The 14,222-nt window shown below is 45.8% G+C and overlaps 8 protein-coding genes across 8 annotated transcripts; 5 read left to right on the top strand and 3 right to left on the bottom strand.

Moving 5' to 3' along the window:
* Nucleotides 1-710: 710 nt before the first annotated feature.
* Nucleotides 711-1,868, top strand: hapE (CCAAT-binding factor complex subunit HapE; the record flags this gene model as incomplete). The annotated part of the gene is made up of 4 exons (XM_022541998.1): nt 711-792; nt 864-877; nt 970-1,026; nt 1,074-1,868. 4 exons carry the CDS (start codon nt 711-713, stop codon nt 1,749-1,751), a joined length of 831 nt encoding a protein of 276 aa, XP_022401614.1. The 3' UTR covers nt 1,752-1,868.
* A 345-nt stretch (nt 1,869-2,213) lies between these two features.
* ASPGLDRAFT_35363 (Rab GTPase-binding exocyst subunit SEC15) lies at nt 2,214-5,052 on the bottom strand (the record flags this gene model as incomplete). The annotated part of the gene is made up of 9 exons (XM_022544552.1): nt 2,214-2,292; nt 2,347-2,597; nt 2,645-3,094; nt 3,143-3,278; nt 3,412-3,521; nt 3,574-3,675; nt 3,736-3,867; nt 3,922-4,935; nt 5,002-5,052. 9 exons carry the CDS (start codon nt 5,050-5,052, stop codon nt 2,214-2,216), a joined length of 2,325 nt encoding a protein of 774 aa, XP_022401615.1.
* Nucleotides 5,053-5,265: 213 nt separating this feature from the next.
* On the bottom strand, nt 5,266-5,838 carry ASPGLDRAFT_1488450 (uncharacterized protein). The gene has a single exon (XM_022541978.1). It carries the CDS (start codon nt 5,658-5,660, stop codon nt 5,346-5,348), a length of 315 nt encoding a protein of 104 aa, XP_022401616.1. The 5' UTR covers nt 5,661-5,838; the 3' UTR covers nt 5,266-5,345.
* A 705-nt stretch (nt 5,839-6,543) lies between these two features.
* On the top strand, nt 6,544-9,461 carry ASPGLDRAFT_25554 (putative meiosis protein MEI2; the record flags this gene model as incomplete). The annotated part of the gene is made up of 14 exons (XM_022543497.1): nt 6,544-6,734; nt 6,796-7,186; nt 7,247-7,681; nt 7,820-8,185; nt 8,248-8,283; nt 8,337-8,403; nt 8,467-8,485; nt 8,565-8,595; nt 8,655-8,672; nt 8,728-8,756; nt 8,814-8,857; nt 8,919-8,998; nt 9,058-9,163; nt 9,223-9,461. 14 exons carry the CDS (start codon nt 6,544-6,546, stop codon nt 9,459-9,461), a joined length of 2,052 nt encoding a protein of 683 aa, XP_022401617.1.
* Nucleotides 9,462-11,305: 1,844 nt separating this feature from the next.
* Nucleotides 11,306-12,064, bottom strand: ASPGLDRAFT_46859 (uncharacterized protein). The gene is made up of 2 exons (XM_022546543.1): nt 11,466-12,064; nt 11,306-11,423 (listed from the first exon to the last, which is right to left on the bottom strand). The coding sequence occupies exon 1, from the start codon at nt 11,995-11,997 to the stop codon at nt 11,707-11,709; it is 291 nt and encodes a 96-aa protein (XP_022401618.1). The 5' UTR covers nt 11,998-12,064; the 3' UTR covers nt 11,306-11,423; nt 11,466-11,706.
* Nucleotides 12,065-12,347: 283 nt separating this feature from the next.
* ASPGLDRAFT_35366 (uncharacterized protein) lies at nt 12,348-12,776 on the top strand (the record flags this gene model as incomplete). Its single annotated transcript, XM_022544553.1, has 1 exon — nt 12,348-12,776. The coding sequence occupies one exon, from the start codon at nt 12,348-12,350 to the stop codon at nt 12,774-12,776; it is 429 nt and encodes a 142-aa protein (XP_022401619.1).
* Nucleotides 12,777-12,944: 168 nt separating this feature from the next.
* ASPGLDRAFT_57815 (uncharacterized protein) lies at nt 12,945-13,441 on the top strand (the record flags this gene model as incomplete). The annotated part of the gene is made up of 2 exons (XM_022548283.1): nt 12,945-13,001; nt 13,068-13,441. 2 exons carry the CDS (start codon nt 12,945-12,947, stop codon nt 13,335-13,337), a joined length of 327 nt encoding a protein of 108 aa, XP_022401620.1. The 3' UTR covers nt 13,338-13,441.
* A 78-nt stretch (nt 13,442-13,519) lies between these two features.
* Nucleotides 13,520-13,954, top strand: ASPGLDRAFT_125098 (retropepsin-like aspartic protease; the record flags this gene model as incomplete). Its single annotated transcript, XM_022540536.1, has 1 exon — nt 13,520-13,954. A coding segment is annotated over one exon (435 nt), but the record flags the coding sequence as incomplete, so codon positions are not given.
* Between the last annotated feature and the right edge of the window lie 268 nt (nt 13,955-14,222).

Here is a 14,222-nt window from a genome sequence, read left to right on the forward strand (position 1 = left end):
AAAAAAAAAAAAAAAAAAAAAAAAAAAAAAAAAAAAAAAGAGATATCACTTTGCTTATTTAATTCGTGTCGTTACGTATGTAGTAGAACTGCCAAGTGGTACTCTATACCCCTGTACAGGACCTGTACATCACTGAGGTTTGCTAATATATTTATCGTAACTACTCTGTAGTAGGTGCTAGAATATATATATATCATCAGCATCCACCAATGCCTAATAGATTTAGAGTTACACACGAAATACACAGTACTAGTAGCATCGTATTGTGAGTGCAGTAGAAACTGTACTACTACTCCGGAGTACGTACTATGTATGTACTATCAGGCTCGCGGGGCTTTGCGGATCTTTCCGCAACCGTCAGTCGGAGCTGAGCACCTACATACAGTAATCACTGTCACTCCTTGGCGCGCTTCTCCGCTGACTCGACTCGGGCTCAAAACATCATCATCTATCAGCATCACGACTGGACGGGATGAACACTAAATCTTCCCTTTTCTAATTATTGAGGGTATCATATCATTATCAGTACAAATTCTCATCTTACGCGCTAGAAAGTCGAGGTTCTAGCTCAAGACTATTCCGCCATCGCGTCGCATTTCACGCGATCCGCCACACCATTGTCGAGAAAATCATCACTTAGTGTTTTCGCGAAATATTGTTTATAGATAACACCATTTTTGAGTATAACTTCTTGGTTGCTCTTGATCACCATGGAGCCTACTTCCCAAAGTGCCGGGCAGCAGCAGGGTAGGCAGCAACCTGTGTATGATATCAGAAATGGTGGGCATTATGGTAAGACTTTCCATTCGAATCGCAAACCCATAATTTGCGCACTTGCAATTCTTGCTGACATAGTATATCAGGTGCCAGCGCAGCTGTAGGTTTTCTCAAGTCCCACGGCATTTTACACAAACAAAAGACTCGCCCATAATGTATTAAACTTCTACTGACTCTGTGTGCGTGGCCTAGCTCTCAGCACAAGGATATGCACCAGTGGCTGAATTGTATACTGGCACTTGGGCAAATGTGAGTGCGTGAATGCATGGTTTTGAATGGAACTGACCTCGATCTAGGTCAACCAAGGTCTACAAGGGACAGCCCGTGATGTTCTTACAACATACTGGCAACACGTAATCAACCATCTCGAATCTGATAATCATGACTATAAAATACACCAACTGCCGTTGGCACGCATAAAGAAGGTCATGAAAGCTGACCCAGAGGTCAAGATGATCTCAGCAGAGGCGCCGATTTTATTCGCAAAAGGTTGTGATATTTTCATCACTGAGCTAACCATGCGAGCGTGGATCCATGCCGAGGATAACAAACGTCGCACCTTGCAGCGGTCTGATATTGCAGCCGCTCTTTCCAAGTCTGACATGTTTGATTTCCTCATTGACATAGTGCCACGAGAGGAGGCGGCTTCTCATGCAAAGCGATCCAGCCAGACAGCTGGAGCTCCTGTAGCCTCTTCTGCACCAGGGGCTACAGGTCCACTGCCACCGTCTCAACCTGGCGTTCAACATCAACATCACATGGCCCCGCCTGATTACGGATCTTTAGGCCAGCATGGCATTCCTCAAGATCAAGAATATAGACCTCAACCCACAATGTACACAGGGGCGGTGCAGTCGGATCCAACAGCAGCATATGGCCAACCGCAATCTCAAATGTTTGAGGGAATGTATGCTGCTTATCCGCATCTACCGCCACAACAGGTATGTGATATTGATCGTTCTGTATTTGCATAGAAGGACGATTTGTTCTAGCAGCGTTATTTCAAAAAATGTGGCTAATTAATTTGAATAGTGAGAAAAATCATCGGCCATCAATGTCTAGAAACCGATGGTATCTTACATTTGATTTCCCTTGATGACTTTCTGTGGATGCCAAACAAGTTTATTACATGTTTTCATTCCGTGTCTTCTCTCTCCATTTTTTTCTTCTTATTCTTACGCGAATGGTTTTAGGTTACTTAGTATGTGTTGGTGGACATATATTGGTGTTTTGTCTTTCTCATTTCCCCCCTTCCCTCCTGTCTCTTATATTTGCGCGTACTTGCGTATGCAATGATCATGCTATACGTTGTGTGTTTGATGGTGCCATATCTACATAACTCTTTTACTCGAGTATCAAGCATCATTGATAAAATAGTAGATAGCATTACATGATTGCCAGCGAGAGTTCTGACCTCTTTTTCATACGGATGGGCGTCAGGACTTCTTTCCAAATCTCGAGGAGAGTGTTGAGAATTTATCGGTTTTCATGGGGCTTTGAACTGTGCGTGTGAGCCTGCTTCATGGTTAGCCTTTATGTTGAATCAAGTGCCAGATGAGGGTATAGTACTTTTCTAGTAAGACAGGGCCATTCAATGCATCCACGCGGCCATATTTCTTGTTCCTCGTGGATATGTCATAAAACTCGTCCGTGTTGTCCGCTTGCATCAACTGTACCGTTTGCTGTAGCTCATCAAGATTCTCTCGTAGAATAGGGACCCCAAGACTGTCAACAAACTCAGTGAGATATTCGACGTCCTTTGCGAGAGCCATGACACCATTAGGATTGATCTTTTTCACGTCCGATGAGAGGGGTTGTGCCTTAAAAGGTGTTAGTAAGCCCTAATATATTAGAAAGTAGAACATACTAGGATCATATTTGCAGCATGACTCAGAGCATCAAAATAAATCAGTTCCTTGATTTCTGTTGGAAGCCCGAGTAATGTCGAGTTCATTATGTTAGATAGAAATCGGGTCAGGGTTTGCATGTAGTTGCTGGGCTCCGTAGGAGGGACAGGCGCCATCCAGTCGTATTCTGCGGTCTCAATGAGATCATCGATCTTAGAATTGACGACCTCGAATATACGCTTCTCCGCGGCTTTCTTGTTTGTTCTGAACTTTTCCGTCGCTCTCAAAGCGATTGACCCTCCAGCAGAGTTTTGTGACCTCGCAGCAGCAAGCAGCGACTCAAGTTCACGACAGGCCAGTTCAAAATGCTCCAAGTTTATGAGGATTTGAACAATCTGACCCAAATACTGGGAAGCGAGACGCTCAACAAGAGTGTCGCATACTTTGTTCGATAGAAGTTCATCCAGGGCCTGGTACTGTCAGTTGAAAAACCAGACAACAAGCCAAAGGATACTCACATCTTTCAACGTATCGTCGATGACATTTGGATGAGAGAAATCATCGTTCGCGAAGAAATAAAACTGATTCAGGAAATTACGAATGTCGATGCAACAGAGAGGATACATCTGAGAGAATGGTAAAACGCATGGAAAACTAGACATGTCGTTAACACTGAGACAGAGGCAGACAAAAAAAGAGAGGATGGGGAGGAAAGGACAAAAAAAGAAAATACAGAAAAAAAAAAAAAAAAAAAAAAAAACCAGCAGTGGTCTCTGCTGGAACTTACACTTGCTCTTCCTGTGGCTTTTCGGGGCTATACCAGCTAACATTGAGGACTTTTTCATATTCCTCCAAGCTCTGTATTGGCATAGGCATATAATCATCCGTAGATACGATCTATGACAGGTAAGATATGGAAGAAAAACAGAAACAGCAGTAATATACTCACCTCCTGGAAATCGTCGCTGAATCTCTTCTTGAGAAGCTCGGCATATTTTTCAAAAAGGGTCAACAAGAATCCATCGAAGACCCCGACTGGAAACTCCCAAGTCTGAATTTGGTCATGTTAGCAAAGGTCACAGTATGTAGTTGAAATGGCAACAAGACTTACGTTCATTGTTTGCATGAATAACGCGATGAGGTTTTTTATTTTCAGCAGACTCTCAGCATTGTCAACTTCATAGAGCGCCTTCGATATCAAACTGACAGCGGTCTGGCACATTGAATCCCAGAGCTCACCCACCTATGTAGATTGTTAATACCATACCCATTTCAGAGACTTTCTATTCACAAATACAAAGAGGAGAGGGTGGAATACATCAACAGGGGATCTCAGCTCAGGGACCCTTTTCATAGTAGACCGTTCCACAATCGCAAAACCTACTATCTCCTCAAGGAGATTGTGTAGACCGGCCCCATCTTCGTCGATTAGTGTTATTGATGATGGGATCAGAAGTTCCTTTTGTCGCCGACGTGTGTTTGCATATTCAAGCCTGAACTTGTCCATGTGTCCAAGTGACTGGTGGATGTGCAAGCATTCAAAGAGTGGCGTGAAGTCCACTTGAAGTTCATCATTCTGCAGTAAGTCATATTCTTCGTCCTCGTCAGATACTAACTCGATGGCTGAGTTCAGCTTGAAATTTCCCAGGTATGGGATTTTCTGCGCTCTCTCTTTTTGTCTCGATTTCCGCAAATCCGTGTGGTATAGCGCTATCTCGCCCAGGTACTGTGACATCTCGCGAATTCGATAGAGCCAAGTATTCAAGTCAGACATGACTGCTTCGGCTATCGCTTTCTGCGTTGCCGGCACTGAACGCTGGATCATTTCTGCAATTTTATATTGAGTAACTCCTTTGAGGTGTACATTCTGCAATTCCTCAATGGCACGTAGGGCTGCATAGTGATTCTTCTTTGCAAGCAAGTCATGGACTTGATTCGCGAGGCGCAAAACCTCTAGGCAATCTTGTATGGCGCGAGAGGTCTCGTCAATGTTTTGCCGATGACTCCGTGATTCAACCAATGCCTTCTTCTGCTCGGCTAGCCGCTCCGTACTGGCTTGGATCGACTGATTCAGGTCCAGAATCTCGGCCGTCAGGCTTACAGTCCCTTCCCGTATGCGGAGAAGCTGGTTAACGGAAGTGACAAACTCTTGATGATTCGTGTTACATATAGTCTCGATTTCGGCTTCCTTGTCATTGGCAAACTTGGCCAGCGATTGTAGAAGTTGGGGCGTGCGATTCCCGACACTATATTCTCGGATTGAAGGAATCAATTGGTCAAGGTAGTCCGTATCGGGAGGCGATATGATAATCTATATATGCCACTATTGTCAGCTGGTGCACAAGTGACTTCCAAAAGACTTGTAGGCGATGCTTACCTGATTCAAGACGTACGATGGACCATTGCGGGCTGGCACAACCGACGGCATTTCGATGGAGTTCCTTGGCTATGGCGACTACTCGGGAGATGCGGATTACATGTATTTGTGGATAGGAGTGTGCTATCGTGCTAGTGTCATTAGGATAGGATTCAAAATCCGGAGTAAGCCCAACCGGGTTGTAATATCAATGTCTTTTCTTTGGTGCCGCGGAGTATCGCAGACGCGAGCGATGATGATGACACTTACCCGCTCGGAGCATTCCGCATTTGAACCGCGGCACAGATATTCCGATGAGTGCCACCTGACATATGTACTTATTTTAGCATATATTATCAACTATTTCAAATGTTGTTATTCTTAATATACCCGGACAAGAAGAGGAATAGCCTGGTGCATATACTATAAATGGCATCATGTAATTCCTGCCTGCATGGAAGGTGTTTGCGCGTTATCGATGAGATACATGTATACCAGATGAACATGCATCCTGAAGCGGATGTGCATGATTCCATGGATCTACTCCAGTGAGGTGAAGAGTCTGTTGTTGTTCTGGCTGTCAAAGACCATTGTCTTTTGAAGTAATAACCTTTGTTAGGTGGTGGAAACCGTGCATCGAGTTTTGATACTAAACAATCAGAGCTTCTCAGCTTGCTCATGCCCGTTACCAGTTCCAAGACAACACTGTGTCTCGCTATGGGTGTCAAGGAAGTGAAGACTGCAGTAGTCAAGGTCAGAGCCAAGAAGAGACTGCGTTGCGTCTAGTCATTCTCGTCCATTCTGCTTTGTCTTATCCTTTTCCCAACGGATGCTGGCATTTTCTCTCTGTTGTTTTTACCATTGCTCTAATTGCTGAAGATGCTGCCGTCGTAATGCCTCTTTCTTTGCTATAGAGCAGTCACTGCTGGTCCTGGGACTTTGTTGTAACATTTTTTGACAAGGAAACAAGCTATGTATCTGGATAAAAGGGTTTCACATGTCTTCACTTCTCTTGAATGACAACTGTTTGGCTCAGCTAATCTCCCCCATATCCTTTCTTAATTGCAATATTTACTGCCATCGATGGTGGTGATATACTGTGCACAGATTTGGTTAGTTTGATGCCACACCTTACTCCCCTATGCCTAATAGGGCAACTCAAGCATGGAACATTCCCTTCAGAAAGACTGCCTGATTCTTTCTGCCTGGATGGTCTCAGTGATTCCCCTGCTCCACTTTCGAGGCCCCGGATTGGGCATGGCATGATGGTGCTGCTTGTGTTATAACATGCCTGGCTTGAGATTTTGCTCTTAAACCTGCTCACTCTGTTTTCTTCCGAAATATACACTGCTGGAGGAGACAGGCTAATATTTTCCCACCTCTCTTTTGCCTTCTCGTCTTTCTTTTTTCTCTTTTTCTCCCTCCGTCTCTGGATCTTACGGGGCTGCCAGTCTCATTTGTCGTTCTTTTCCAGAGACAGTTCGCCCAAGCTATCCTTTTTCATCCTTCCTTTGATCTCTACTAACTACTTATCGACCTTCGTCTCGACTCGGGAAAGGCGAGATGAGATCCAACGCTTCATCTTCCCGTATTTTGAGCAGTCCAGGTTCTACTAACGGACCACCTTCTCCTCATGGATCATCTGATACCAAGCTCACGGCGTTCTCTCCTGAAGACGTTCGTTCAAAGGGGCGTTCCGATTCCAGCGTCAATACCCCCTTGAACGATGCCGGATTCCGTAGGGTTTATTCGCTGTGAGTCCAAAGAAAACACGTTGTTTGACATTATGAGATCCTGTCTATTGATACTGCTCAGGCCTTCCTCAGACCCCTTTTGGGGACAAAGTGGCCCTTCAAACCGGGTGCAGCTCTCCCCGATGGCAGCAAGCTTCACGCCGATCTCAATGACTGGTAATATAGCTAGTCAAAGCCAATTCGAGTCCCCTTTGACTCGTGATTTCTCCAATGTCGGCCGTCTGGCTGCCAATTCTGACCCCGAAATACATGGACCGGGTGCGGGAATCATCAGATTCAGTGAGCCCAACGTGCCGGAGTACGGTCCCGTTGGAAACGCTCATTTCGCTAGAAACAACTTCACGTCCAGCGCGCCAATCGAAAAGCTTGATTCTGAGCGACGGAGCCGTGCCTTTGTCATTGAGAATGTACCGACTAACCTCTCGTATATGGCTTTGGCTGGTTTTTTCAACGTGAGTAGCCTGGCAAAAGCCATGTGTCTTATTTCCCTCATGCTGACCAAGAGTAAATAGCGCCGCGAATTTGGGACTCTCAAAGGTCCTGTACTCACCGAACTCAGCTCCATGGGAAATGTATATCTTTCCTTCACCGACAGCCGAGACGCCAAAAATGCATTCGAAAAGGTTCATCTTCTTCGACCAGAATGGCATATCGTCCCTCTTACTGCCAGGGAGTTGGCTCAACGTTCAGATCCGTCTCTGCTTCCAAAGACCTCTGATTTTGAAGGCCAGTTGCTGGTTGCCGTTTATTATGACAGCAGGAACCCGAAGTTGAACCAACACTCGGTGTCACGTTCCCTCGAGGCGCTTGTCCTGACTTTTGGCGACATTAAAAAATTCAGCCAGTTGTCTAACAGTCAGGATAATGTCAGCGAGTTTCATCTCGAATTTTTCAACACTCGTGATGCGGAGAATGCTTCCATTAGTTTGAATGGTGCTAGGGTTGATGTAAGTTCCTCCCTTTTCCCTCTCCTTTTCTCTTGGTTATTCCTACCTGGGGGTGTTTTTTTTTTTTTTTTTTTTTTTGGAATCACGCCTTTTGTCTTGTCACAAGAGAGAAATTTTGACTTTCTTCTACTTACACAGGACTGCGTTCTCGAAGTTTCGCACTTCCATCCAGATCTAACTAACAATAACCCTTATCTTCCGCTTCCGAGCCCGACGACCCCAGTGAAGGATAGGTCTTTCCATTTCGAAGATCCCTATCCTAGGCGCATTTCCTTAAACCACGGCCGACCAACTCGAACTCCTTGTATGGAGCTAAGCCCTACGGGCCGTTCTACAGTTCCCCAAGGCGAACATGCTGACCTCATGGACTGGATGTCTAAGACGGGTGAGAATGTTTTGCCATCGCCCCGCCGGGAGCTTGGTCGTTACTCTGATTCTCGTCCTGGCAATCAAAACGCAGTCGATGTCGAACGGATTCGTCTTGGCTTAGATGTTCGCACAACGGTATGTGTGATATGAAGTCTGTTGTCATTGGCTGCGAACTAACAAGCCTTAATGAACTCCAGATTATGCTGCGCAACATTCCAAATAAAATCGATCAGGTTAGGAACGATCAATCTGAAAAATCCGCAAGCACATCTCTAACCTATATCAGGGCATGCTGAAATCTATCATTGACGAGACCAGCTACGGCAAATATGACTTCATGTATCTACGAATTGGTAAGAATCCCTGGAAAAAGTAAAATATTGACTGCAAAAAGGATCTAATTGCGTCGAATCTAGATTTTGCAAACAATTGCAAGTTAGTTTTCTACGTTTCCTCATAATCCTTCCCTCCCGGCCCTCTTTTATTCTTTCTTTTACTCACGATTTTATGTCAGTGTTGGCTACGCCTTTATAAATTTCGAAGACGTAAGTTAGTCCCACTCAACCTACATAGTACTAAAGTCAAACTGACAATACTATGTTAGCCGATTGATATTATTGATGTGAGTCATGTTCCTCAATAGATGAACGATTTGGGCTTATTTTTACACTCCATAGTTTGTCAACGCCCGAGCCGGACGCAGTTGGTACGTATCACTTTTTGCTTCACAACAGTTCACACCATTGTGTTAACTTTCTCTTAGGAACTGCTTTAACAGTGACAAGGTTGCGGAAGTTTCCTACGCAAGTAAGTACCTACAGCACAGCTTCTCCGCGTTTGGACATTATGTACTGAGACCTGAGATTAGCCATCCAAGGGAAAGATTGTCTCATACAGAAGTTCCGTAACAGTTCGGTTATGCTCGAACACCCCTCGTTCCGCCCTAAGGTATGCTTCCCCATGAAAGGAAGGAGGGGAAATAGTATATATGCTTACGTTGATTAAAGATATTCCATGCTGGAACCGGTCCTCTTGCTGGCACTGAGGATCGTTTCCCTGGGCCAGACAACCCATCAAAAATGCGTCGGAGTATCGAGAACGCAGAGCACATCGGTCCGTTTTACGTCTTACTCTACATGGGAGACACCACTGACTTATAACATTATATCCAGGACTGTTTGCTCCCCGTGTTAGCCAGCAGTATCGCGATGAGCAACGTCGTCGTCGCTCGCAATTCGACCGCGGAACCACTGCTGCTGAACGGGAAATTGTATACGTTCGAACGATCGCTCCGAAACACTCTTCCATGGAAAATGATGCCTTTAGAGCTACTCCTTGCACTTATCCTCTTGGCAAACTCTGGTACGAAGATGACACAACAATCAGGGCTCGAGGTCCCAGAACTTCTTGATCTGCCTCGGGAGCTTTATTTTCTTCCAATCCCTCATCTGCCTTTCTCCGATGGACCCTTTGTCTTCCTCTTTCCTATCCTTTCTTCATTTTCTTTTTTCTTTTGTTCTTCCTTTTCTCTTTTCCATCCCCCTCTGGGAAAACGAACTCTCTCGATCAAGAGACGCCTTATCAGAAACAGATGGGGAGATGGGATTTACCAGAAGAAGAAGAAAAAAAAAAGTCGGGAACTATCTGCGCTCTGCATAATATGCGGTTAAGCTTGAAACTGAACGCACGAAGGCAAAATATGTTTCGAGTACAATGTCTGTTTGGGGATACTGTGACATTTTGACTTTACGGGAGAAGTGCCATTTTACGCCCTGCTGGCTTGGGTGTGGTGTCTCGATTTGAGTCAAATGTTGGGTTAATCTTCCCTTGGAAACGGTGTTTCCTGTTAATATGTTTGTTCCATAATAAATCTAATGGCAGTTAAGGACTCGGTTAGACAAAATTTGAATTTGACGGTGTGCAATTTGCTAGTCCAGGTCTATAGACCTTAGCAATTTCGGTCGTTGTTTATTAAATATTAATGATGAGGGTGCTCAGGGTTGCGCTCACCACTACTACAGGTCCTTGCTCCCCGAACGAGTGGTATCTCACGGAAACGAGTGCCTCTCAATGAGCAGCAAATTTGATTGACTCAACTACTCCTAGCTAATATTTATAGACTTGATAGTAGTAGTAGTAGTAGTAGTAGTAGTAGTTGCTATTTTACGTCGGAAAAAAAGTGGCACGTGCGCTGGTCACGTGCCCCCAGAGATCCCGGAGCGGAATATACGACGGGCGAAGCAGACTCGCACACTGGCATCGATGGAAACGAGCAGGCAGATGAGCAAGCCAAAAGAGGAGCTAGGTCTGTGGGGTAGCCCTAGTTCCTTTCTTTGCTTGCTCATCGGCCTGCTCGTTCCCTGGAATACCGGCATGTCCGGGGATCCAGTGGACATGTACCCGCCCAGGTGGGATAGCCTTGCATCTGAGTGGCCGATTGGGCCAGGCATTTGTGATTTTTGGAAGGCCAGGATGGTGCTCTGGCTGGAGCCTCTGGATGAGCCCACTAGCTGTCGTGCTACCTCTTGGTTGTCTAGGAGGATGTATAAATTCTGCATGTATGGGGCTTGGGCACTATCAAGGGCAGCCTTAAGCCCTTCATATGCAGCGGTGGCCTCTGCATCAAAAACTTCGTGCTTGGGGAGACAGAGATGGCCACGGGCAGATTCTTGCTTCCAAGCACCCCAGTGTCCATACCATCCAGCACCAGCTACCATATCTGAATTACTCAAGCGGCTGCCGTCGGTGAAGAGGAACATGGAGAGTGGAGGGCATGTACCAGTCCACTGTTGAAAGATTTCACCTGCCCTGTCCCAGGTAGAGCAAATGTTTTGGGTTGTTCTGGGGTTGTCAGCCTGCCAGGGGGAATAGACCAGAGGGTCAGTCTGTTTTATTCTCTCTAGCCCTGTCAGATGGTTGTGGATGAATCATGTGTTTGAGGGGAAGGCTTGTGTACAGAATAATCACCTGTGAACTGGATGGTGTTACAGACCTTATCCTGTCAGCCTCACGTGACGATGCGGGGAGTTAAGGCAGAATCATTGGTGAGTTAAGCAGGGATTATGACCTGAGCATTAAGGAAGTACGACATACCTCATGTGACCTGCAGAAGGTATACAGGTATACAAGTCGGGAGTTATACTGTTAGTTCTGTATAGGGTATACCAGTATACTTCGGGGATGTTATACTGATATCATGAAGGATATATAAGGACACTCATTCCTGTACTTAGTTTAGTTCTTCGCGATTGTCTTTGTCAATAAAGCATTGGTTACCTTTCTAGTTCAGACTTGTCAGCACTAAACCAACATCTAAGTATATGTACTTAGTTGGCCTTGTTTCTCTACTTCGTCACCTTTATCGGATTACTTGTTTACGGAGCCTGGCTGGGGCGATATACCAAGCAGCGCATTCTTTACAGAGCCTTACTGGGGCGAGATACCACGCGGCGCATCACGACTTAGACCCGAGGGGTCATTATCGATATAACGACGACGACGAAGGACACTCAGGTGAGTGCCCCAACTGAGACTTAACTAACTAGAACCTTAGGTTACGATACGAGAGAAGCCAGGTTGTGACAGTCTGGTGGAAGTGTTAGGGTGAGGTCTTGGGATTCTGTCCAAGATAAAAAGGGTTCTGCTCTTGGAGAGGGTCAGGCAGAGGACTGCCATATAGGGTGTTGGAGGTTAAAATCTCCAGCTACTAGGCAGGGGAGAGATGGGGTTGTCTCTGTCATGAGAGACTCCAGACCTTGACCCTCATCAACTGCTCCACAGGGAGCATTATAGATGTTGACCAGGAATGCTGTCTTCTGGGGGGTGTTGATTTGGACAGCTAGGATGTCCCTGGATGGTGGTCCAAAAGGAGCCAGTTCTGCTTTCAGGTGTGGGTGTTTCTGTATGTATGTGAGGAGTGTCACGGAGCATAGACATTCACTGAGCATGGACAGTCACTGAGCCTCGCTTAAACCCTTCGCACACATTAGATAGCTCGTCGCCGGCAGGCCTGCCTCTTTCCTTTTCTCTCCTCATGTTAGAATTTTGTCAGATAATCTACCAATATACTCATATTGCTCAGGACCGTCACATAATTCTAACATCACTCTTATTCTTTTCTTTACAACTTCCTCTCTAGCGCATACAGCTAGGACTCCATCAGAGAGATCCACACGCTTGTGATAGAGAGCCACCCCAAACTGAACCAAATGAACCAAATCAAATGAACTGAACTGAACCAGTTACGATGGCATGAGACGCCACTGAATGAACCCAGAGCCAACGTGTGACTCTGGACATGAAAGAACAGGGTCAAAAGATTATCACCCATGAAGAGTTCCTAGCACAGTGCTGCGACCACCCTGATGAACTATTTGACTATGTTGCTGACACCTTCCACCGCTTTATTGACCTTGAGAATGAATACCACAAGCAGATGGATGAAGAGCTTGTCCAGAACCTTCACAATGAGCTTCAGGACAAAGGGAACCAGATTGATGAATTGATGGCAGAACAGGATGAGTACAAGACAGCCTATGCAGAGATGCAACTGCATTCCCATGGTTCCACTGTGGAGAGCACCAAGCAATTGAGCAAGTCAGAGAAGGTGCCTGATCCTCCACTCCTCACTGATGGCAAGGAGCCTAAGTTTGAGGACTGGATGATTGAGATGAAAGGAAAGTTCATGGCCAATGCAGACTGTTTTGATAACAACCAGATGAAATGAGTCTACCTTGTCTCCCGCACCGGCGGTCTAGCACGACAGCAATTGAGTGTCAGATTGCACAAGGATGCCACCGACCCATATACCAGCATTGAACAGATGTTCAAGACCCTCACTACTGCATTCCAGAACCCCCACTGATGTATGGAGGCTGATGCTGAACTCCAGACAATGTATATGCATCCCAGTGACAAGTTCCCTGAGTTCCTGGCCAAATTCCTACTGCTGGTGAGTGAAGCTGGAATCCCTGATGACCAATACAAGATTGAGCTCAACTGACACCTCACTGACAAGGTCAAGGAGCTGGCTCTTCCCTACATTGGTGATGATAAGACTTTCAATGACTTCACAGCTTATGTGGGCACAGTAGTCCAGTCCTTGAATGTCAATGCTCAGGAGATCAAGCACTGTAACCTTAATTGGAGCTCTCAAAATGACTCCAACACCAACTCCTCTAAGACTGTCAACAGCTCAGGCAGCACTCAACTTGATGGCAATGCACAACAGGAACTGATGAATCAGGGCAAATGCTTCCACTGCAGGGGAATGGGTCATATATTCTGAGACTGTCCCTGACAAAAGAAGAACAGCAACACCACTCAACTCCACAGGATGGAAGTGACCCCAGAGACATTGAATGACAACTCAGGAAATGGGGATGCCTAGGCAAAGTCTCCTGCTTAGGCAGTCACACTGTCAGTCTTTATGGCATTGATTTGCAAAGATTGCTCAGAAGAGAACAAGATAGCTTCACTTTAGACATACAGGTAGTTGGAAATGGAGTATCACTTGCAACTAATGCTTTGATTGACACTGGAGCAAATGGATATGTGTTTTTGAGCACACCACTGGCGATTAAACTAGCCCAATTCTTTGGTATAGGCACCCTCCCACTGAGTCAAGACTGTCCAGTCAGAGGATACGACGGTAGGATGGGAGAGCCAATTACCCATGCCATAGTGCTGGACCTGCGGGTTGATGGGAGGAAACTAGCAGACACCCCTATGCTGATTGCAGATCTGGGAAAGCATGACATCATCCTGGGGAAGACATGGTTGGCACAGAACCAAGTCCTACCTGACTGCACCAACAATCAATTGTTGTGGCCTGATGAGTTACCACCCTGGAAAGAAGTGGTGAACCAGCTGGTGTGGACATTACCAAAGACCATACTGCATTGAAGGGATCAGGTGAGCATCAACCACCAAAGAGATGCAGACTGAAGGAACAGGCTATTTGCACAGGAGGACATCAAAAGGCACAGCCTTCAAGCCTTTAGTCAGGACAATAAGCAGTCATTGAGACAGATGGAGCAACAAATGGCAGACCCTGCATTCTCCCTGAGACCAGAAGAGGACCCAGTAGTGCAACAAGAAGAGGAGGAACAAGCCTGGAAGGGGCACCAGAGGAGGAAAGAAACCATTGCAAAGATTGACATTGCCATGATTG

Source organism: Aspergillus glaucus (genome assembly GCF_001890805.1).
Source record: "Aspergillus glaucus CBS 516.65 unplaced genomic scaffold ASPGLscaffold_9, whole genome shotgun sequence".
Taxonomy (NCBI): domain Eukaryota; kingdom Fungi; phylum Ascomycota; class Eurotiomycetes; order Eurotiales; family Aspergillaceae; genus Aspergillus; species Aspergillus glaucus.

Excerpts from the sequence above, each read along its gene's own strand:
- ASPGLDRAFT_46859 (XM_022546543.1), bottom strand. The coding sequence starts at position 11,997 with ATGCTCAGTGAATGTCTATGCTCCGTGACACTCCTCACATACATACAG.
- ASPGLDRAFT_1488450 (XM_022541978.1), bottom strand. The coding sequence starts at position 5,660 with ATGAGCAAGCTGAGAAGCTCTGATTGTTTAGTATCAAAACTCGATGCA.